The sequence below is a fragment of the Anoplopoma fimbria genome, chromosome 1, assembly GCF_027596085.1.
Source record: "Anoplopoma fimbria isolate UVic2021 breed Golden Eagle Sablefish chromosome 1, Afim_UVic_2022, whole genome shotgun sequence".
Classification (NCBI taxonomy): Eukaryota; Metazoa; Chordata; class Actinopteri; order Perciformes; family Anoplopomatidae; genus Anoplopoma; species Anoplopoma fimbria.
The window spans coordinates 17,881,809-17,905,272 of NC_072449.1; the positions used below are offsets into that span (position 1 = coordinate 17,881,809).

General features: G+C 37.2%; 2 protein-coding genes, 1 long non-coding RNA gene and 2 other non-coding genes across 8 annotated transcripts; 4 read left to right on the forward strand and 1 right to left on the reverse strand.

Moving 5' to 3' along the window:
* The first annotated feature begins 10,119 nt into the window (after positions 1–10,119).
* On the forward strand, positions 10,120–16,720 carry LOC129095415 (protein NipSnap homolog 2-like). Its single transcript, XM_054603876.1, has 10 exons — positions 10,120–10,249; positions 11,220–11,359; positions 11,470–11,515; positions 11,918–12,012; positions 12,623–12,693; positions 12,815–12,955; positions 13,879–13,910; positions 15,096–15,190; positions 15,417–15,500; positions 15,691–16,720. Exons 1-10 carry the CDS (start codon positions 10,158–10,160, stop codon positions 15,753–15,755), a joined length of 861 nt encoding a protein of 286 aa, XP_054459851.1. The 5' UTR covers positions 10,120–10,157; the 3' UTR covers positions 15,756–16,720.
* A 2-nt stretch (positions 16,721–16,722) lies between these two features.
* psph (phosphoserine phosphatase) lies at positions 16,723–19,569 on the reverse strand. 2 transcript variants are annotated; one of them, XM_054603997.1, is made up of 6 exons: positions 19,481–19,569; positions 18,761–18,904; positions 18,504–18,638; positions 17,730–17,875; positions 17,334–17,482; positions 16,723–17,251 (listed from the first exon to the last, which is right to left on the reverse strand). In XM_054603997.1, the coding sequence occupies exons 1-6, from the start codon at positions 19,522–19,524 to the stop codon at positions 17,141–17,143; spliced, it is 729 nt and encodes a 242-aa protein (XP_054459972.1). In that variant the 5' UTR covers positions 19,525–19,569; the 3' UTR covers positions 16,723–17,140. The 2 variants fall into 2 exon arrangements, with proteins under 2 accessions (XP_054459972.1, XP_054460053.1); XM_054604078.1 differs by lacking the exon at positions 19,481–19,569 and adding an exon at positions 19,264–19,455.
* Positions 19,570–20,373: 804 nt separating this feature from the next.
* On the forward strand, positions 20,374–22,732 carry LOC129095020 (uncharacterized). 3 transcript variants are annotated; one of them, XR_008531373.1, is made up of 6 exons: positions 20,375–20,640; positions 21,018–21,092; positions 21,633–21,693; positions 22,082–22,349; positions 22,480–22,532; positions 22,628–22,732. It is a non-coding gene; the product is annotated as an uncharacterized LOC129095020 (long non-coding RNA). The 3 variants fall into 3 exon arrangements; XR_008531372.1 differs by having other exon boundaries at positions 20,378–20,640; positions 22,082–22,186; XR_008531371.1 differs by having other exon boundaries at positions 20,374–20,640; positions 22,082–22,532.
* LOC129097946 (small nucleolar RNA SNORA15) lies at positions 21,728–21,868 on the forward strand. The gene has a single exon (XR_008531580.1). It is a non-coding gene; the product is annotated as a small nucleolar RNA SNORA15 (small nucleolar RNA).
* LOC129097942 (small nucleolar RNA SNORA15) lies at positions 22,262–22,398 on the forward strand. Its single transcript, XR_008531579.1, has one exon. It is a non-coding gene; the product is annotated as a small nucleolar RNA SNORA15 (small nucleolar RNA).
* Positions 22,733–23,464: the final 732 nt, after the last annotated feature.

Genomic DNA, 23,464 nt, shown 5'->3' on the forward strand with positions numbered 1-23,464 from the left:
CCTAAATATTTTGCAGCTGGAATATTACTCGAACATTAACCTCATTTTCAGTCCTTCACTTTTTAGTATTGGAATAAAAAAAACAAATCAGTGTACTTTAATCAGCCTGTTCCAAGACTGTGATTTTAAAAATAATAATCATGGAATATATTTTTGCATATGCTGTTAACAAAGTCATTATACAGCACCTGTAGCAGACATATCCATCTAACAGCTTTTGGAAGCAGTCAACACGTTATAATATGCTGGTTTACCTTAACACTGCATCTAGCTTTAATGTAATGCTTTTAGAAAGCTACTTTTGCCAGATACCATCCCTATATGAGGTATGCTTTCTTGTTTTCATGAAAGCCATTTGTTACAGTAGCTTATTTCATTCACTTGTATGCAATTGTATGTTAATGTGTAATGCATTTGAGGAATAGAAGTTCTGAACTGCAGGTGAATTAAGATCAGAAACATGTCAGCATAATGACGAGAGACAGCAATGTTTTAACTTTAGCCGTTTTATTGAACAACTGTGATTTACAGCGTCAGAGTAACCTTTCTGACTAAGTTTTTTTGTATTACAGTTTAATCAACAGCTAATCATAATCATCTCAGTAGTAAAAATCTGTTAAGAAAACAATAACACACTTATTTATCTTAATGAAAACCTTTACCACATGAAAAAAAAAAAGACTGACTGTAACACAGACTGACAATGAAATGACATGATGGAAGGTCCAGAAAAAAAACTGAACATTTCAGTGTCTTAGTTTATAGCACCAGACAATCTTCCATCCTCCCAAATTGTGAATGTGCCAATGTGGCCTCTGATCCCATCCTGTATCCAACGCCAACGGTTCCTCTCTTTTCACAGGTATTCAGCTGAAGACGAAGGATACTCAAATAATTCTAAAGATGACTACAACATCCAGGACAGTCTTCTGTGCCACTGACTGTGAGAAATCAAAGTTAAAGATGGTAAAGCTTCACCAGGAACATAAAAAAATAGTTTTTTTTAGTACAGATTTCAGGGTGAATCTTACTCATTAAGACCCCTTTGCTAAATTTAAGATATTTGCTGTGTCAAGCTGAGTGCATATCAATCAAATTTGCTGTCATCAATGTTTTCCATAATCTCCCATTCATTCCCACCTCTCAGGATCACTGTGCTTGTATTAGCATTTCTAAGAAAAAACAAACAAGTCCAGTTTAATGACCAACAGAATGATGACCCTACCATTTATCAAACATTGATAATGCCATGCATCTTCTTTTTAGTGCAAAGATGAATCATTTAACAGGTTCTAACCTGAGGTTTCATATTTAACTAAAATAAATAACTATGTAATTTTTTGCATGACTTTTCTATAAAACTTAATAATATTCATAATAAGACAGTGTATTGATCTATTTCTGCCTAAAATCAAATAATGTAAGAAAAGCACTGAAGTTTTTTCTCTTCTTATCAAAAATCACACAAGGTAGCTATTTTTAAAATAGCTATCTAGACAGCTTTTTCTAAATTTCTAAATAGTCTTCAAGGATACGAAAATAATCCTACCTTTTGTATGTTTCCTTCTCTGCTTAGGTTTCTTGCACTTGTAAGTAGCCCGTAGAAGTTTTTTTTCGCTTTGATAGTGTGAACACGCAGGTCAAAGATTTTCAGCAATGTTGTGTAGGATGCCGTGCGATCTCTTACCTCAAAAGTAACTGCCACAGTAGTCCATAGAGCGAGCTCTCACATCTGGCCTTTGTCCCGCAGGCTTCAGTTGTATTGCTGTGGTTTTTGGTGAGATGAAACAGATCATTATTGTACTTTGAAATTCATATATTTGATTACTACCTTTACCTAACTGCATCTCTTGCAATGACCAAAGCAGTTATACTGTATCAAATATACAGTATAACCTCAGCACCACTGTGACTATTCACTACTGTTCCGTCATGTCTTTTGAAATGAAGAAATCAAGTGGCTAAATAAAAATGTTAAACCTTACATTTACTATCACATATTTACACGTACACACAATACTCTCAATAATCATGTTACATTAGGCTTAGCAAAAGCCTCTTCATACACCCATGGTAAAATATATTGAACGTTACATTTAAAAAGAAAAAGTCAACAGTAATTTATTCTCTTCCACTTTAATGTCAGTAAACTGAACTATTAGCGTCAAGTCATGTTAAGGTATCATGAAGCTACAGCAGGCGGGTAATTGAGTATTGCAAAATGAACCCCAACAGGTTTATGCAGGACTGAAAGAAAAACACAAGACAAACTCACGCTGCTATGAAGACATTTAAGTTCAGAAGGTTCAGACCGAAAAATGGCAGCCGGAAGTGATATCTCACTGGTTCCGATACCTCCGATTCCCATTTTGTTATTAATGTTTTATTATCAGGTTCATCTATCTGTATAAAACTTATGTTCAACTTTTTTATATTTTCGTATATTAATTTATATAAGTTAATGTATTTTTTAGAATGTACAAACATGCAAGAAGATGTGTCATTTTCAGTTTAATTAACACAATAAGAGACAATATTTTTTTCATCCAGCTGAATATTAGTATCTTTAAAACAGCAGAGATTAGAGACAAGGTTTTGTTTTTCAAAATGTTGGCTTGGGTTTAATTGACAAAAAGAAAGGAAGAAAACGCCACAGATAAAATCACATTCCTATTAAATGTTATTAATCTTTAAATACATATCTGAGGTAGCTTTGACCAGGTAGAATCCTTATGAATAGAGCTAAATAAAACAATCAAAACCAAAAAAAAAGAGATTTTCCATCACATTTAATGTTGGTAGTTATTTTCCAGATAGGATGTTTGTTCAGGTGGATACTTATCCACATGGGGATATGAGGTCATTGTAGTATTAAAAGTAATAGGCTTCAGCCCACTGTGACCCTGGAATGTATAAAGTGCATATGGTAAATTAATGAATGATATATGGCAGCAGATAAAGTTGTAGATCAATGGAACATTTTTCTGACAAAAAAAAAATGCAGGATGTTGTGTGGAGTATTTAACATATCACTGTATTGTATTGTGTTATGGTCCATTTATAATAATTCTAGAAAGAATACAAAGCCTTTGCATGTTTTTGTTTTGGTGAGAATATTAGTTTAGCTGTCCCAGTTGCAATGGGACAGATGATATAATTATTAGAAAACATGGGGTCGGAAATACCAGCAAACGTTTGATCAGGATGAAGGGCACTCAATATTAAGGCCCACCATAAAAATCAAGTTATCTCATACATGCCCACTGTTGAGCTGAGGGAAGGAAGCCCATGCTCTTTTTCTACCATTTTATAAAAAATATGGTGGATCGACCTTGGGGCTTGTGATGTATGAGAAAAGCACCGCTGTAATCTGTGATGCGTTTCTGTGTGTCTTAAGATGTAAAGGCTAAATTGCTTCCAGACATCTCATAAGTTAAAAAAGACTAATGAAGGCTGTTCTCTCGCTCTTAAACATCTTATTTTTGGCCTTTAGCGATGGACACTTAATTTTTCATTCACACCTCTGACCTCATGATTAGGTATCACTGTATAGAGAAGGAGTGCAACGCTGCAGATGGACAAAAGAATAGACTAAAGACAGAAAGACGGAAGAGTCCCACGCCATGAAATACCACAGTAAGCACACAGGATTTCTTTATTTCCCTAGATCCCATTCTGTCAATCCTCAAAGTCTGACAAAATAAATATATATCACCAAGCCAGAGAGCTCTAGACCAGCCAGAGGAGACTTGACTGTCCAAAACAAAGGTTTAACCTCAGATAAACCCTTTCAAATTAATATATATAAATCTTATAAGATACAGTATGTTTTTTGTGTTTCCTTTACAAATGAGACAGCAGCACCTTGAACATTACAGTGCTGGAGACATGTCACATCATAAAAATTAATTTGGCACAGAATGGTAGCTTTCAATAACTCAAGCAACTGACCTTATTTTGCACTTTGGTTTAATTTCCCACTTTGTGGTTTGGTGTTTCAATAATTCATATTAGACTCACCCTTGTGAACTTAAACTAATTTGTCATTTGTGTAATCGACTCTGCCTTTATAAATAATGGCTATTTTCCTCATTTATTGGGTGGAGTAAAAACTATCATCTGTATTTCAGTAAGTTGCATTGCTGTGAAAACATGTGTCATGTAAGTGAATTTGTATAGCTGGCCTTCAGGGCAGTAGCACAGCAGCTGTTAAACACTGTAACCGGTGGGAATGTAAGAAAAGAGGTTTTAAAATCCAGACATAAATCCAGGCCAAAACAGCGGTGAGACACTGAAAGAAAGACAAAATATCACTCTATCGCTGGTCTAAATGTTTTTTTAAATAGTAATTTTACTCTTGTATATATACATTTTTTAATAGTGGTGCAACTTTTTACATAACGTGGTGGAATGGAAGAGAGTAAATCAACTCAAGTATTACACAATTTTGATGCACTAAATACTAAATAGAAATATTGTACTCCTTCCTGCTCTGCAGTTATTTGTCAAATATAATAACTTTCTTCTTTGCAGATTAAGATACATACCAAACATGTCGCTCCTATAGGATATGTTATGCTGTTATAAATAATCATCTATCATTAAAACTAGCTCAACATTGACAACTACAGCAGTAATAATAATCAATACTTAAATCTGTAACACTCACTGGTGCCAATTTTTTGTAGGTACATTTTTAATAATATTAATATATTTTTTACTTATGTCACATTTTTAATGCAGGACTTTTACTTGTGATGGAGTTTTTTTTGTAATGAGTACTTCCTCCAGCACTGATACTATAGATCAACCAGTTAGACATGAACAATATGGAAACATACACGAAGGTTTTAGAGGAAGTTTGTAGGGCCATGAGACACATGATGGATGAGTGGAGAATCAAGTTGTCTTCATTTGTCAGTTTTTTATCTGGACTCCTTTTAAAGTGTTCCCTAAAAATGACAGACACCAAGATACACAACGTTGTTTTAAGCCTGAGTCCCAGTGGTCTGTCAACATCCTAAATATCACTCCAGAGAATATTTTTAGATTGGGCACAATTCTTGGCAGCAGTCATTTTCTCATCATTTAAATAAAAACACAGACGCATTCCAGGATATTAATCAGCTCAAAGTGTGTTTGTGCCACTGTGTGCAGTAGTGCTGATGCATTCACTCACTGCTGTAAGGCAATAAACAAGATAAGGCTATAAACTAAATTTAAGCATTTTCTCACAAGTCCAACAACATTTCTTGGAGAGCTTTTTCCAGCAAGCATATCCATAATAAAGCCAAAGATAATAAGAGGAGTGAGAGGGACACCCAAAAACAGCCGGTTAGATAATTTGGCTTGGAGATATTCAATTTGCTGATACACCACGGATATACTGTATACGAGGCTGGAGTGAGGGGTTTAGCTATGTGGGTTCAAAAGAGTTAAGCAAAGACCATTTTTTTTATATATTTCTAAACTCCCTGATGAATGGCATCCATGGGTTTCTGGTGCATTAGTGGGGGATTCATATCAGCTGTTTTCACAGCTGTTCTTTTCGAAGCCCTGGTTTAGAGAAACTCATGGTACGTGAAATCTGAGAATATTGTAAGGGATTTGAGAGTTGCGGGGAAGCACCAAACATGCACCGGCATGGGCTTGTACCACAGAAATGAAGAACATGAATCAAAAAGATATATGCTGCAGCTGTTTAACAGCATACTTTACATAGTGCTGTGTTTAAGACATAAGCCACAAGAAAGAAACACATAATTACAACATAAGGAGTAATACAGGATTAAGAGCGGTAAAATAAAACGTCTATGAAACCCAAAATGTGCTTTAATTTAAAATTTAAGACATTTGCATTCCAACTGACTTCCAAACTTCAAGGCAGGGTGTTAGTCCGAAGTAGTGCTTAGAGGTTTCAATAGCTTGATGACAAAATCACTTTTATATTCACTCTAGCAGAAAGGTCAGTGGGAACTGAAATAGAGGCAAGTTAGACAATTTTATATTTAAAACATTCATTCTTGACCCTGTAAACAGTTTTTCACAAAGAACACCTCAGTGTCCACTTACTTGCTCTTTCTTGAGCTTTTAACCACTGAGGTTTGCTCTGTTGCAGTTTGTTTAAAAAACCTATAAGATAGCTAGGAAGTGGACATGGGGTTGGGATTGTTTTGTCAAGCTCTATATAAAAGTCTAAAGTAGGAAATGATAACAGTTAATGAGTTTGCATCATCTCCATGACAACTGAAGTTCATCTGCTAATGAAAACGGTGTGATAAAGTCAAAAGATCTGCAAAGATCTAGGAAGTGGACCTTAGGTTAATATTGTATTTAAGATTGATGTTCATTGGCATTGACTCGTGAAAACAACACAAGATACATTCAGTTACAAGTTACTTTGTACACCTGGCTAAAACCACTGTTAAAAAAGTGATGGCAGGATCGCAGATTATGACTCTTTTAAATAAGGAACTGAGCCAGTTAATACCTTAAAATACTCCCTAGAAAATACTGGATGTTATCTGTCATCTGATGTAAAGAATAAACTTAAATAAAAAGGCACAAAGTGTATTAGAAATTCATTAAAAAACATTTTATATAGAAGTATTGAGACACAGTGTATGTAGGCAACCTGGAGTTCTTTGTAAAGAGCTGATTTCACTTCTTCCATTAATAAAATGTTCCCTTTGTGAAAGTATTCCACGTCCAGCTAAATTCATAAAGAAAACAGATCAGGCTATTCAGATTAAAACTGACATTATAGGAACTGTACTTAGTAAAACACTATTGGATATTAATGATGCTCATGGCTGCTGGTCCTTTAAATATACAATCATATAAAACAGGGAATAAGTCCAACCTATCAAAATGGTGGTGGAACCATGCACTGAGGTTAAAAAGTAAATATTTCCTGGCTAAAATAAACCACCCAGATAAATTTCCAAACTAAAAGGGCACAATTTAAGTGGATACAATCATACTTTGAATTCCCAGACATTTCCACATTTTGCCTTTTGTTCTTCAAAAATGTTTCACAGAGAAAATACTCCCTTATGATTCATGGCTTTGAACTTAAAACAAATCCCTCCATAGTTTCTGAATTCCACTGGTGGTAAGTCTTTCTCCCAAAGCCAAGTAGAATTTGCAATATGGTCCCCGTTAGCTTCATAGTGACTCTGTCAAATAATAAATCAATCCTAACTATTCCTCCTTGGTTGAAACCCGGTAACCTCTACATTTTCCACGGCAACTGGATCCTCTACAGTTCTGATGTGCTCTTCATGAAGGCTTTAGAGTACAATATTTAAGAATATAAGAACCAAATTTCCCTACAAGATTCAGTATCTTATCCTGTCTGGTTTTAGTCTGAGCTATATGCCAGTATTGCGAAGGTCAAGCCCAAGCCTTAAAGACATGTTTGTCAAGTAAAGACAGCTGGATTTAGCAAAGTGTGAGCATAGGGTAACAGGTTCAACACAATGTGATACAGTCCATGAATCCATATTGTTTATGTAAAAGGGCAGTGGTCTTAGCTATTGATGTGCTAAAGATTGAACTGTAGCGCCCCCAGCTGTTCAACCGGTGTAGTATGTTTTGAGGAGTATTTAGCATGTACCTTAAGTTGTAAGTTATTATGGAACAATTTAATTTTGTTCTCACTTTTATCATCACTGATAATATATATAGTTTCCTAAAAAAGAACCTTGAAGTTAGCAAAACGATAATTATTTTTGGGCTGTACAAACAGTTTTAAATTTGATGTAATTTAGACCTGGGGTTAAGTTACAATTCTTTTATACGTTGTCATTATTCAAAATCTTCCATTCTAAAAGATTATTATTATTCAAAAGATTTATTCAAAATATATTGTATTGTATGTTGTATTAAAGCCAACGAGAGGGACGGATTCCCACTCGTCTTCAGGGCCCTCATATCTACCACAGACATTTCTGTATGTCATAGCAGGAAAGGCACAGGTGTTATTAATAACCTTAATTAAGTTTGCTCCCTTGTGTTCTAGCTCCAGGGCGCTGCTATTGTGCTGGCATGGCTGTAAGAAAACAACAGAACCATCTTTGTTTATATCAGTTAAACCTTTGTTTTCTCTGCTGTGACAAGTTAAAACATCTGCTGTAAAAAAAGAAAAGTCAATAGCAGCAACTTAACTGCTTCTCTTCACAAACAATGTAATTAAAGAGGTCTCTTTCACTATTAAGCATATGTCCTGATGTCCGAATAATGTAGCAACTGTAATGTAGAAACTGAGTCTATTGAACAGTTATTCGTTAACTACCCACATATGGAGAAATTCTTAAAGATTTGGAAAACTATTTGTCAGGGAAACTCGATACAGTAGTTCATGGAGGATACCTTTATTTTGTTCAGCTTTGCTCTAATCAATAATCTTCACATTATTCTCAACAAATACATCATACATCTGAAAACAAAACACATAAGATATTTGTGTAATGAATGCCATAGAAACCTGGTTTCTGTCGGGCTACTCCAGGTAGCATATCCAGCTTTTTCAAAACTGGGATAAGGCTTTTGATGTGTTTAAATGTGCAAAACATAACCAGGATACTCCAAATAAAACGATTATAACCAGATAGTGTGCATGTAAACATAAGCTGTACCGGTCCAACCTACCTCCTGGACCTCCTCACCCCTCAATCCACATCCAAGACACTAAGGTCAGGAAACTCCAACATCCTTGCGGTTCCCCGGACAAAGCTGGCTACCATGGGAGATCGTGCCTTCTCTTCACTGGGGCCACGCCTGTGGAATGAGCTCCCGGAGAAGATCAGGGCCTTAGACTCCCTCACCGCTTTTAAATCAAATCTTAAAACTCACCTGTTCCTCTCTGCCTTCCCCTAAGGTCTTGATAATTTAGATTGCTTGTGTTTGGGTGGTTGTTCAGTTTTAATAGATATTCTTAGATTTCATTATGATTAAATTAATTAATTAATTTTAATTTTAATTTTATTTTTTGTTTGTTTTTAGTGTTTTATTATTATATTTGATTATTGTGATTGTTCTACCCTGTGCAGCACCTTGAGATTTCTTTGTATTTTAAAGTGTGCTATATAAATAAAATCCATTATTATTATTATTACAACAAAATGTTAGAAGATATTGGAAGTGCATACCCTCTGAAAGAACCTTTTTAGATTTATTTTTTTGTTCCCTTGTTTGCTTCTCTAAATTGATCATTTACTTATTTATTGTATCATTATTATTTCCTATCTCCTACACATATACACAATATTGCACTGATGAATAATATTTCTACTTTACAAATGTTTTTTTTAAATAAAACTACTCACAAGTACAGCTAACAATATTAGTAGATTAATTGATTAGTTGAAGGACAGAAAATTAATCGGCAACTATATTGATAATAATTTCAGTCAATTTTTTTTTAAACATGTCATGGTTCCAGCTTCTCAAATTTGAAGATTTGTTGCTTTTCCTTTTTCATATTTTAATGATTTTGAAATATTTCTAATCATTTTGAATTTTGTACTGTTGGTCAGACAGTATCAATCATTCAATTGATTGATACAGGAAAATAATCAGCTGATTAATCCATAAGGAAAAATGACCATCATTAGTTGCAGTAATATAATACACTAATACACTGTGCAATACAATAGTTATAATAGTTTCTGTCTGTATATATAATATTTTCAGTTACTGTGGATTCTTTACTGTTCTTTGCTGGGTTTTTTATTGCTCATTTGCTTATTTATAATACTTATTTTGATCTATTTTGATTTTTCTTACTTACTTACTTATTTAAAATGCTTGTTCTTTTTTTTTTTTACTATGTCTCTTGTTTGCACTATCCTCTATGCTGCTGTAATCCTGTACATTTCCCCGCTGCGGGACTAATAAAGGATTATCTTATTTTATATTATCTTATAAAATAGTTAAAATCCGCTCCACCTCAACCTAAAACAGTCATACTTTTCCTGCATTGATTACTTTGACTTGTCATACTCAATGAGACGGCTACATTATACTGACACACTCGTACTTGTACCTCTGACAGTGAGCTTTTACACTCTGGTTCTATTACAGCGCTGCGGGGCTGCACCGCCACCTGGTGGTCACAGGCGGTAACTGCGCTCTGTGCACGACAACCATTGAAGATGGCGACCGGAGTCCTTCAGAGAGTGAGCGGTGGCCTGGGTCGGGCTAAAAGCAGGGCCCAGTCGGCCGGACAGCTCGTCGTGTGGAGCAGGTGGGGCAGATTGCTGTGTGCATGTTCGGTTATCATCTCTGCGCTGTCCTTTGTCAGCTCTCGTGTCATTCTGCAGGTTTCTCTGTGGTGGCGACGAGGAGCTTGCGTGAGCTAGCCCGTCACCTGCTAGTCAGTCCTCAGTGGCCTTCAGCTTTGACTGTCAGAGAGCTTACCCCTTAAAATAGTCTATTAGCGGATATTCAACATTTAAGCTTCGTGTGTCTGCTGGGGAAGGTGAAATAATACAAGTTTCTGTCATCTTTTGTTATTGAGCACCTCAAACGCTCAAGGTCAATATGGTTACTGTGAGCTCATTTTGTATTTATTTGTTTTTGTTAATAACAGTATGTCATTCTGATGGATGCAGTGTCGTTGGTGCAGAAGGATCTATTACCTGAGTAAAAGTAGAGACATCAAAGTGTATAAACACCATGTTACAAGTAGAAGGCATGCATTTAACATTTTAATAGCATCAAAGTAGACTTAAAGCAACGTTACCAACAGAAAAAGTACTCATTATGCAGAATGCACCATGTCAGAATAATGTATACTAACGTTATGTAATTGGATCTGATTTGTTGAGCATTGATCTGCACATTACTATAATGTTGCAGCCAGAGTAGGTGGTGATCATTTGTATTCATTTTACTGTATATGCTGCTGGGATAGATTGTGAATTCGACCTCCAGGGATCAGTCTTATTTTGCCCTATAATGATACATCATATTATGGAATTGTAGTTCATTAGAATTATAAAGTGGCAGAAAAGGGAAATACCTCATAATTTAATGATGACATATGCATTTTTCCTCACCTAAAGATAATATGTTTATGTGAGTGCAAATCTAACATCTTGTCAGATATCAAGATAGGGTATTAGGGAGCCGGTCTGATTGTAGATTCATTCTGGTCATGAAATCATTTCTCATCCTTCCAATTGTTGTTCATCATGACTCATCTGTGTTTGCAGGGGATTTACCACATCAATCAGCAGAAACGGAAAGGACAGCTGGTTTAAGTCTCTGTTTGTGAGGAAAGTTGATCCCAGGAAAGATGCACACGCCAACCTACTGACCAAAAATGAGGAAAGTAATCTGTACAAAATTCAGTGTAAGCTCTCTTCTATTTGTACTTTAAGATAAACATTTATCGAGATCTATAAACAACATTTAGCCTGAAGTAATGGTGAGATTGTTCTTAAGTATGACCTTCTTTTTCAGTCCATAATGTCAAGCCAGAGTGCCTGGATGCATACAACAAGCTCTGGTGAGTGTAATTTAATATTATGGTCTGAGCTGCATGCTGTAATCAACTTATACTAGTGGCAGAAGTAGTAGTATAAGACAGGGACAACCTAGTACACTGTTTTAAAAATAATTCAGAGCAGTCTATTCCTGTGAGGTCACTGACAAGCTGGCATGACTTCAGTCCTTCACAGACCATCCTGGCTCATAACTAAGATGACAGGAGTTTGTCTACTTATAGTCTGGAAATAATTTTGGACTTGCAACCTTAGACGGAAGACATGTGAACGCAAACACATTATTGTTTTCTAAATGTTGTTGGTTAAAAGTGGATTTTGCCTTCAAGAGACTATAATGCAGATTGAAATGCACCGGTGGTTAAACCTTTACTCAGTAAGTGGTTGATGTTTCTCATTTATCACAGTGAGGATGTTTTGCCCTCCATCCATGCTGATAAGTACTACCCCTGTGAGCTGGTGGGCACCTGGAATACCTGGTATGGAGAACAAGACCAGGCTGGTAGGATTACTAACATCAAAACATCTGCAGTGTGACAGGTCTGAGGTCTGCAAAGTTTGCAAATCAGCAGGCATGTTTTACTGCATATCATGCAAACCTAGAGAGACTATAGTACTACCTCATTTGAGCATTCCTGTTTCTTCTCAATCCACAACTACATTATATGTTGAAGCACAATGCAATACTGAATTATTAACTTAATAGTACTTGTACACACAGAGTTATCCATTAAGTCATATATCCATGAAAAACAATACATTGCTTAATATAACCTGTACAGACTATCAAACAGTTTTTTAAATTTGTTATTCTGTGTTGTTTTATTAGCCAAAGATCTTCAATTATCAATGTACAGTATTTTAAAATCTATTGTAAAAATACAACATTTTCACAAAGACATGAAGGTCAGGAAACTCCTGACGTGTATCCAATCCATCCCTCTTACACAGGCAGAGGAGTTATGTCAAACGTTATAAATGTTAGGGCTGGAGGAATGTTTTTGTTTCATCATATTCTTTAATGATCCTTGAGATTTAATGAGATTTAAATTAGTTGACATTTCTGTAGTTTCTTTGGTGCATCTTTGATACGTTTGTGTCCCTTTCTCTAGTTCATCTGTGGCGTTACAGAGGTGGATACCCGGCTCTGACTGAGGTGATGAACAAGCTCAAGCAGAACAAGGTAAAGACTCCCTCAGATACGTCTTGCGTCTCCCCTGTTCAATGCTTTACTAGTGTTCTAGCAACAGAGTATAGCCATCAGTCGAAGTAAAGCTTATTGATTGGTGTCCGTCCTTTTGCAGGAGTTCACAGCTTACAGGGAGGAGCGCGGTAAGATGCTGATGTCCCGCAGAAACCAGCTTTTGCTGGAGTTCAGCTTCTGGAACGAGCCTGTTCCCCGAGAGGGCCCCAACATCTACGAGCTCAGGTCCTACCAGCTCAGGGTGGGTAACACACCAACATAGATGTTTACATGTAGATGTTTGTGATGGAGGGAGATTTTGAGCCCTCTATGAGCCTATGATATAAATGACTGAGCTAATAACAAGTTTGTTTTATAAACTCAGCCAGACTGTTGGCAGCGGTCCTGAAAAACATCCCAGTCTGTACAGTCCAAGAACGCCCGTAGATCCTCCATAGCTTCACTGGTCCACTGCTTTGATTCCCTCACAACAGGCTTACAGAGCTTTAACTTCTGGGAGTAGAAGGGTTTACAGTTTTTGATAAAGTAGTCCAGATCAGGAGAACACTGCTGCAGAATCTGTCTGACTGTCACGTCGTTACACCGAAGGTCACATGTTTACCTTCTTAGACTTCTAAATTAACTTTGCCCTCATAAAACTACTGCAAGACATGTAACATCCTGTGAGTGGTGGTCAAAAAGTGACCATTTGCGCTATTCTTTCCATCCCATAAACACTTTTTATCTACTTATAGACACATAGATGAAATCAGTCCAATCCAGTGGCTCAACGGTTAAACTGAAAACAGTCTCAGTCCGTCGTAATACTCAACACACATCACACCCTCGGATTAAGTCATTCTACCTGATCCGACTAGATTCCTCGCTCTAGATCAGCGCTCCCTGTGACATTTGATGAAAGATATTATCCCTCATCCCTGCCTGGGATTACATCTTAGAAACAGCAGGGCGTTTTTGTTGTTTTAAGCACCAGAGAATGATTGGAAAACCCTTAAGAGTGTAGTTGTTATTGCAGCTTATCTTCACAATGACAAAATACCTGTGTTACGTCTTAACCATTTATTTGCGTTCATGTGTTTACTCTGGAAAGAAGGTGTGTTAACAATCTTTAGTTTGGAAAGCTCATTCATTGTAATAAAGGACTTTGTGTTTTCTTTCTTCCAGCCAGGAACCATGATTGAGTGGGGTAATTACTGGTAAGGCAGCCTGAATTCATTTGATTCACTGAACTGTAGTTACAGAACAGTTGCACCACATGAAACCTTCCTCACCACGCTGTCATTAATAAGAGCTATTCCACAGAGAGGCACTATTTTGAAGCTGAACTGTCTTACTCTCAAGCCAAGATTCAAATACAAGTGGAATATCATATACGCTACAAATGCGTGTCCATAATAAATCATTGAAAGGATCATTTTTGTCGAGCTGAAAGAGCCAACAGGTCAACATTTATCAGGGCGTGACATGCAGTTGATTGCAATTGATCTGAATGAAGACGTGAGCTTTTTTGTTCACGTCTTAGTTTTCCATTGTTGGAGAGTAGTGGATTTTTGATTTGGTCTTTGTACTTGTCCAATTGATTACATTTCGTGACTTGTTTTGCCCCTTTGTCAGTGACGTGGGGTCTAACAGATAACTCCAGTGTCACTGAAATGTGGTCATACTGTCAACTCCTCTGTATCTAGTTCCAGTTAACACATTTCTGGTAATTCCTTACTGTCATCTGCATGATTTTATGTGTAAATATAACTCCAGCTGACATGATTTATATCATCATAAGAAAAAATATGCCTTTGATTTAAAGATCATGCTAGGACAAGGTCATTTTTTTTCCCTAAAGCTACTATTGTTTTCCTATGTTTGCTCCCTTTAAACGGCTCATATTCGAACAAACCTCTATAGTCGTGTAGATTATGCCAGAGAAACAATTTAAGGCTATTTCAATATAATCTGTGTAAATGAAAGATGCAACTCTTTTACTAAAGTTACAACATGAAAACCTAAAGCTTTATAGTTTTGTATCCAGACAGTGATTATGATTTAAATAAGGATGTGTTTACTTTGGGGGGGAAACATAACAGATTTAAAACACTCCACTCATTTCACATTGACTTGGCTAACGTTAAGATTCATAAACATGCATACAGTAAGTAATGGCGTCACAAGTTATGGTTGGATGTGATTTCTCTATGGATAATTACATCTATGGACTTAACATTAACAAAAATCCAATTGTGTAATTGAAGAGCAGTCCAGAATCAATTCAAACATGATTTATTAGTCCTTGTTTGAAGACTTGTCAAGAATCTAGTCTTCTCATGCCAGATGAAGCCCCGGTGGGTTTTGGCCTTCTTTGTGACAAAGGTTGTTTTTGTCTGCAGGGCCAGAGCCATTGGATATCGCCAGCACAACAGCGAAGCTGTGGGAGGGTTTTTCTCACAGATCGGCAACCTCTATATGGTTCATCACCTCTGGGGTACGTTAAGATTCCAGTTAAAAGGAAAAATGACTTTGAGTCACCGCATAGTTAAAATGCTTGATGTTTCACAAAAAAAATCTGGCAACAACGGTTTTGATAATTGACTGTTTAAGTAATTTGTAAAGCAAAATTTGTTTCTAATATTTGAAGATTTTCTCTGTTCTAAATTAAGGGAAAACTGCCAATGAGCAGTGCTATATATTGTGTGATTTGTTGGTTACAGCTTACAAAGACCTCCAGTCCAGAGAAGACACGAGGAATGGCGCCTGGCAGCAGGAGGGCTGGGACGAGGTGGTGTATTACACAGGTGAGCTAAAAAAGTCCTTACTTAACACAAAAGTGTTGATGAGAACTCAGTCGTGTAACTTAAATCTTTTTGGGGGCTTTATGTCTTGATTAACAACATATTTAACTTTTAGATCTTGCTCAATCTGATCAATATCAAAAGACTGTGAGGAGACACTAAATGAGCCCTAAATCTTCCCCCCTCTCTCCAGTTCCTCTCATTCAACATATGGATTCCAGGATCATGATCCCGACAAAGGCTTCCCCTCTACAGTGAAATGAGAGCTGAGCTGGAAGCTGAAATCAAGTGGCACCCTTTTTTGAATGTTACATCCATCCAGAGCATCAGTATCATTGTTTCAACCTCCCGTCAGTGCTGCCAAACAACATCCCTCCTCTTTTTTTTTTTTTTTTTTTTTGTCCTTGGTTTATTACTTCAAGATGTCAACAGGACGGAGGAGGCAACAATGTCTACCATGTATCAGCAATTAAAATAGTCAAAAACAGTTTGGGCCATGGCAATGCACATCATCTTTATAATTTTTTGAGTTATGGAGTAGGGTGAGTAAATTGGGCCAATTAAAACGTCCTGATGGTTGTTACGTCAAATGTCTGGTGCCACATCTAAAACTGGTCCATGAAGAGAGCTCGATCTCTAAGTTTAGAACCAACCAAAGTTACTTGAAAAGATGAGCAGCTGTGTGAGGACAGATAGGAATAATAGTGCTGCGCAAGCTCACTGCACAATGCAGTAGCTATTTATTTATTAAGTGTTCTGAGGAGTGGCACTTTGATGCAAGCTATGGCTTTGCGGAGTGAAGTGAGCGGATGCCTCTGTATATTCGGATTTCTGTTGCTAATCATGATGTAATTACAACATTATGTAAAATGTAAACCTCATGATTTTGTATCTGATTGAGGTCTATTATAAAAATCACACATTTTTTGGCAAACTACTCCTTTCAATTGCTTTTTCTGGATGTTCCTGGGTTCCCTGTCATGATGTTGCAGTTTCATGGTGTTGTGTTTGTTACTAAGGCTACCTTTTTACTTGTGGAGACAGCATGCCTAGTTTTAAAAACGGTTTCAATCCAACCTGTTTAAATAGGGCATATCATGCTGCTGCACATTGTTATATCAAGAGTTTTATGTAAAAGGAAGCATGTTTATCTTGTCTGTTTGTTCATCGGGTTATAGGGAACAGTGTGGAGGGAAGGACAACAACACAGATTAAAGGAGTTCAAACAACATCTTTGACAGCATGTTCTTCTGTTTAATGCGGATGTTCTTTACAGGACTTAACACTCACTGACATGTCTGGTTACATATAGATATAAATCATTTCTATCGCTCATTGCATAATATGCATGAGTTGCATTAGCTTACACAAAGGCTTTGACTTAAAAATGTGCAAAAACTAATATTTTCTTCTAAACCTGCACATAAACAGTGTTATTCTTTTAGTATCTTCTAGTATAAAAAGTAAACAGAGCAACATCTACATGAAGGTAGATTGGTCTCACTAGTGTAAACATTTTCATTCATTTATTAAAATCTATTGAGAGTAGAAGGAAAATGTGAAGGAATCAAACCATCAGAGGCACAACTACAGCAATATATAAAATGTTAAAAAAAATTAGTAACGGTATTCTTTTAGCTTCTTTAAATATTTTCCATCTCCTTTAGCAGCTCCCCAAAACTTGTCACATACCACAAAGACTTCTCCTTAACCTGCTGCCTGATGACATTCCCACCGAATCCAATGAAAGCACTCTGAGGATGGAAGAGACGACACTGTAATCACACTGTGGCTCTGAGACAGAGCAGCATAATAATACACAATGTGAACACTTACAGCAGGAGGGCATGCCTCTAGATCAGTCGCTCCATCTCCAATCATCACCACGTTCTTGAATCCGTGTTGTTCCTTTAACATACTGATGACTTTTCCTTTCCCGCCGCTCTCCGCTGTGGGCTGGCTCTCATCAAAACCAGCATACTCTCCTGGAAAACACACAATTTACTTAAGAAATGTAAAAAGGAGTCATCGGAGCGTTGTGACACTTGAAGGAAAAGATTTGATCTAAGAGACAGCTTTAAACAAAAAGAGGCAATTTTTGATCAGCTAAAAGGATTCAAGCCTCGTCAATCCACTTTGGGCTTTTTTCCCCATTTACTCATTCTTCAAGACAGATACGCTCACAATGTTCCACTCTTTTAAAAACAGAGAAAAGTCACCTCTAGCTCTTACCATTGAAGTAGAACTTGAGCCGGTTGGCGTAAACATGATTAAGGGGAATGTTTAACTGAGTGGCCACGTGTTCAACGATGCAGCGGAAACCGCCTGAGATGAGGAACACCTTTATGTTTCGCTGGTGCAGACGGTCCACAAGCTCCCTGGATAAAAATTAATGGCCATTTATCAACATTCAATTTTGATAAATGCAGTTTTTACTAAGTAGGCAGTGCCAAACTCTTTTGAACCAACTATGGCCAGGCAATGTTGGAAATAAACCATGCACACACACACACACACATTTATGAGTGTAAATAGGCATCCTTGCATGTGCACAGAAGAGCAGGAAAGGCTTGAAATGCTATATTAAGTCATATGATTAATGCTAGTGCTCATATTTATCTGATAAAGAGGACTTACTCTTAACTGTATATACATACATGCAGACAACCCATTCTGACCCATTCTGTCTTGGAAGGTTTGAAGCCTAAACAAGCTGCTTTTTTCTTTTATTAACATTTTCCAGAGATACAAATTACAAATATGCTTTAACATATACTATTAAAGTTATCCTTAAAGATGATCTTGATCTTTTATGTTCTGTTCTAAATGGCTACAATCATAAAGCACTGTAGCATTATAGCCAGAGGGTTGTTTACCCTAAATAGTTGGTTAAAAGAACTCAATGTACCATCTCCTGTGCATATCAATATATCTGCATCGGGTGGAACTCAAGGTCAACTGAATGACTGACATTTCTCAAGTGAAGTGGCCTCTCCACACACTCACCTGATACCTGGAGTCAGCTGAGGTGGGTGATCAGTTATCAGTTTGTTCACTTGTTCTCTGGAACATCGGATGATGGAGAGACGTTCAGTCAGGGCTGTTTTAAATGTCATTGAGCCCCCCATAGCTTTTCGAGTCCTGAATTGTCAAAACGGCATACATTTGCATAATATTTAAAACAAATCCAGGGATAATATCAAAATATGGGTGTACTTTTCAGTGCATGTCAATGTGGCTGTGGACAACATGTATACACATACATTTCAGTGACTGCATCCCCCACACCACAAAATTTGGCAAGTTCATCTATGCCTTCTTCTTTGATGACTGTGCTGTCCACGTCAAAACAGACAGCCTCTGCTCTCCGGAAGATTTCCTTTGTCTGTGAAAGAGTTGCCATAATGCTGGAAAAAGAAATGTACAAATTATAAACAAAAGGCAGCATATCAAAAAAGGACTTGATGGCCTAGTAACAGCTTGATTAAGTCATCTGAGGGTAAATCATCAGCAGGGTCCCTGGATTGATTGGTTAAACGTGAGGTCTGTGATTTTCCCCCAGCAGCTGCATGATTTAATTTAAACTAAGCCCTGTATGCAGCGGATGTCTTCTATCCAGTGAAGCAGCAAATGCATCCATTGACTGAAATATGTGCAAACATTTCTGCATCGACGGATCTCAAATTAAAACAAGTGTCCCGGTCCAGTGGTGTGAGGAAGGAAGGGGAAAAAAACATGCGTTACATAAAAAACAGCCTAAACAAACCATAGGCCGTTATGGACATCCTCTGCACGGATTGCGTCACCTCGAGGAACTCACTGCGGACTAGACAAAACTCCACACAAACGTGAAGACGACTAGTCTCGGTCAAAAGAACAGCTCGTTTTCCTCTGTTCAACTCTCGACCGTAAACCTACTCAAGCTGCCACACCACGCTCATGTCTTACAAACGTAAATGAAAAGTTGTGCTGGTGGTACTTACCGCTGAGAGCAGTGTCGGTAAGGCACTAAAGGCAGCTTCACCATGGAGCTTCAAAGATGAGGTAGGAAGCTGCAGAGTGCTCGACCAATCAGAGCGACGCCGGTGAGGCACCGCCCACTAGCCCGCTACCCATTGGTTGGCACGGTTACATGACGACAGCAACGGAGAGCCCTGTCCTTTGACTCATTATTGGGTCCAAGTCTACTTGCAGTCCGAGAAGTTCACATGTAGTTACAATATGGATAATAATAAACTTTATGTTGTATTGTGTTTGTGCAAAATGCTCATATTATAGGCTACAGTAGGCTATACCCACTTAGGAGAAGCTTTAACATTATAAACTGCAACTGCTCCATACTAGAATACACACAACTGTGTATTGTCATCAAGGTTATTTATATGATAGCTCATATTGGCATACAGGCCAAACAACTAGCAGACGTAAGGGAAATGAATGATTTGGATGCACAGGTTTGGAGCAGAAGGGTAATGTGAGATATTTTAGTATTTAGTAAGCAGGTATTTCAGTTTAATTCCAGTAGGTGGACGCCGGTGGCAAAAAGCACCAGAAGAAAACGAGGAAGCGTTATTTATTTATACTTTCAGTCGTTTCCTTTTTATTTATTTTTATTTTATTATTTTATTATTTTTATTTTCTTTTAATGTCGGATTAAATAATTTAGTCCACACTCCAGAGAGGTGGGTGGCGGTAATGCACCCGAACGCTGTTTGCCAACCGCCATTAAAAGTGAACGAAGAAGAAGAAGAAAACGAGGAAGCGTTATTTATTTATTATTTCAGTCGTTTCCTTTTTATTCATTTAATATTATTTTATTATTTTATTATTTTATTATTGTATTTTATTGTCGGATTAAAGAGAGGGTAGAACCTGAATCCACACTCCAGAGAGGTGGGTGGCGGTAATGCACCCGAACGCTGTTTGCCAACCGCCATTAAAAGCAAACGAAGAAGAAGAAGAAGAACGAGGAAGCGTTGTGCTGAACGACGCTATCAGGCCACTCCACATTGAAGTCAGCGGATGGCAGCACATATACATCCTCTTGAATATAAAATGTCGCTCTCTGTCGTCCGAGTTTGCTGTAAGACGGAACCAGGTGTTGAACGCAACAATACAAAGTTAAGCCTGCAACTCTGCACAGGTAAGTCTTGCTCGCTAGATTCAGGCTGAATGCGTTTAGGTTAGGTTTTGGTTATGGACGTGGAGGCACATGGTGCACACGGTGGCAAGCTAGCTGTAACATCACTTACATCACACCTGGAAGACTGTAGGAAAACATTTGTTAAATCAGATAGTAATCTATACTTTTCGCTATAACACTCCGAAACTAATGGTTATTCGCATAGATAATTACTTGTATGAGCCAAGATGGGCCCAGGAAGTTAAGTTTTGTAACTAGTCCTTTTAACCTGAGTATCAAATTAAGAGAACCTCCTTTGGTGTGAATATGAAACATCTGCATTATGCTTAGTGTGATGTATCTAGTTTGTAACCCTCTGCTTTGTGATATCTTCACAGGATCCATTGGAGGAGAAGGCCTGACCTGACTCATCATGGAGGAGCTTCCAGCCTGAAACACACCATGTGGCAGAGGTGAAGAGATGCACCATTCATAATTATCCTGGAAGTTAGGAATTAAACACTGGGAATGTGTGCCAGTGGACTTTCTTTTTCAGGTCAGACATACTGACATGTCACAGGAAAAGCACAGATTTATTCAATAAAAATGACGATGGCAGCGTTCCACTTAGGGATGCATGGTATTGTGCAGGCCTGCTCACTGGAAAGGCCTACTGGGACACCTAATGGAACTGAGCCATCGTTAATGTTATCAATTTCACATGTGCATTTTCTATTAAAGGTCACATTCCTTGAAAAGTCAGCAAAATGAATTGCAAGACAAAGGCCCATATTTATTTTCAGGATATAATTGAATTGAATGTCTTTCTATCTGGGCATCAGTCATATAATATTGAGCACACATGTTATAAATCGTAATAAATGTTAATTGTTAAAGAAGAAATTGTTCAACTGATATTAAAAATAAGCACTTATCGGCCCCAGTTACCTAGACAAGGTGTTAACTCTCAGAAATATGCTTTTCTTTTACAAAGCTGTCATGTTCTCTTATAGATGCCTTGTCTGAAGATGGGATTATTGATCCTCATGTGGCCAAGAGCAGAAACACTGAGAGGTAACTCATACTTCATAATAACATGTATTTGAATGCACGGACGAATTCTGTTTTACTCTTGAAATAGTAAACACAGTCAGACACCATGCTAAAGTATTGTTTTCACATACTGACTCAACAACAGGATAAGACTGCTAACAATGTGCCTCATTCTTAAGTCAGAGTGAATACAGAAACGTGGTTATCTCCGATATGTGTTCCTTTTTGAATATGATTGTCTTACAAGGCTGCAAATATTATTGATTAGTCATACAGCCCTTCATTTATATATTTAACCTAAGCATTGCCATCGTACAACTTCTCGTTTGTACGAGAATACACAAGCTCAATAACATGTCAGTCCAATTCATCTCAGAGCCTCTAATAAACTTTTTCTGTTATGTTCCAGCATTCGTCAGAATATGTATTCATGGAGAAGGGCAGTAATGCACACTCAGTCACACTGCTGATTACGGAAAAAACATGCTGGACACAACTGAAAGGCCCGAGGATGGTATGTTTTCACACACGGCATGCACTGACAGGCAGCATTATTAGTATTCCTAGTGGTGAAGAAGTCACTGCTGAAGCATGGACGAATTCTGTTCCAGCTAGTCTGTGGTGGAAACAGTCAGACACTATGCAAAAGCCATGTCTCATTCCTGCTTAATGACTGGGTGAGTGCTTCCCTTAGCCTCATCCAACTACACAGGAATGAGTACAATGATACACTGAGAAGATGATGATGCTATTACTGTCATTGTTTTCTTTCTTTTTTTTGTATTTATCTTTTTCTAAATTCTGCAGTGGCTACTTCTGAAGCAGAAACATGAGAAAAATGATCAACTTCTTTGTTCATGGTAAGAACATGACAGTGACATATCCAAATACCTATTTACTCTTGCTCCGTTCTGTTTAACTCTAAATGCTTTTATTGTGTTTTTTCAACCTGCAGAGCCACAAGGGAAAGCGGTGTGTTGTGCTGAAAACTAGCACCACCTGTCTTTGGATGTTTATCCTTGAAAGATGTACCCCACTCTTCTTTTGCAATAAACTTGTAAACTGTGTTCAAAATGTGTCTTTTCCATAAGCTTTTCTACATTTAGCTTAAAGTTGTTGTACAAAAATACAATCCAGAGCTCTTAAATTTCAAAAGCATTGCAAGAGTTTTAACCTTTTTAAAATAACAAGACTTTAGGTTTTAAATGAAATGCACATTTTAATAAATAAATCCATGGCATTCTTTTTTAAAGTGCAAATAATTAAAACTTCCCTTGAAGCTGTTAACAACACAGTTAAGAAATTCAGTACAGTTTATCCTGCATAGTAATCAGTACATACATATACAGGTCCATGCAATTTCAAGTATGCAGGTTCACTGCTTCATATTCAAATTGTTAAATTATGTTGGTTATTTCCAGACGATTTGTTTTGGCTGTCAATTCTGACAAAACAAATGACCATTTGAAATGCGATAACATATTGCTTCAGGTCATCATTCATCCAGAAATTCTTCAAGTGATGTTATGAATGTGATATTAACAAAATGTAATCCATATTCTAATCTTGAACACCTTATACATACAGAAAGATAATGTGAAATATTACTGTCCATGTTTGAGATATAAAGATTGTTGCGTAGTGTTTAAAGAATTAAATTAATGTTTCAGGCATCAAAGACTGTCGATTTGCAGTCAAAACACAGTTGAGAAGGGGTTCATTTGACATTTAATATTCACTCTTAACTGCCAGCGTACCAGTTAATCTGTTATTTAAATCTATTTGGGACATA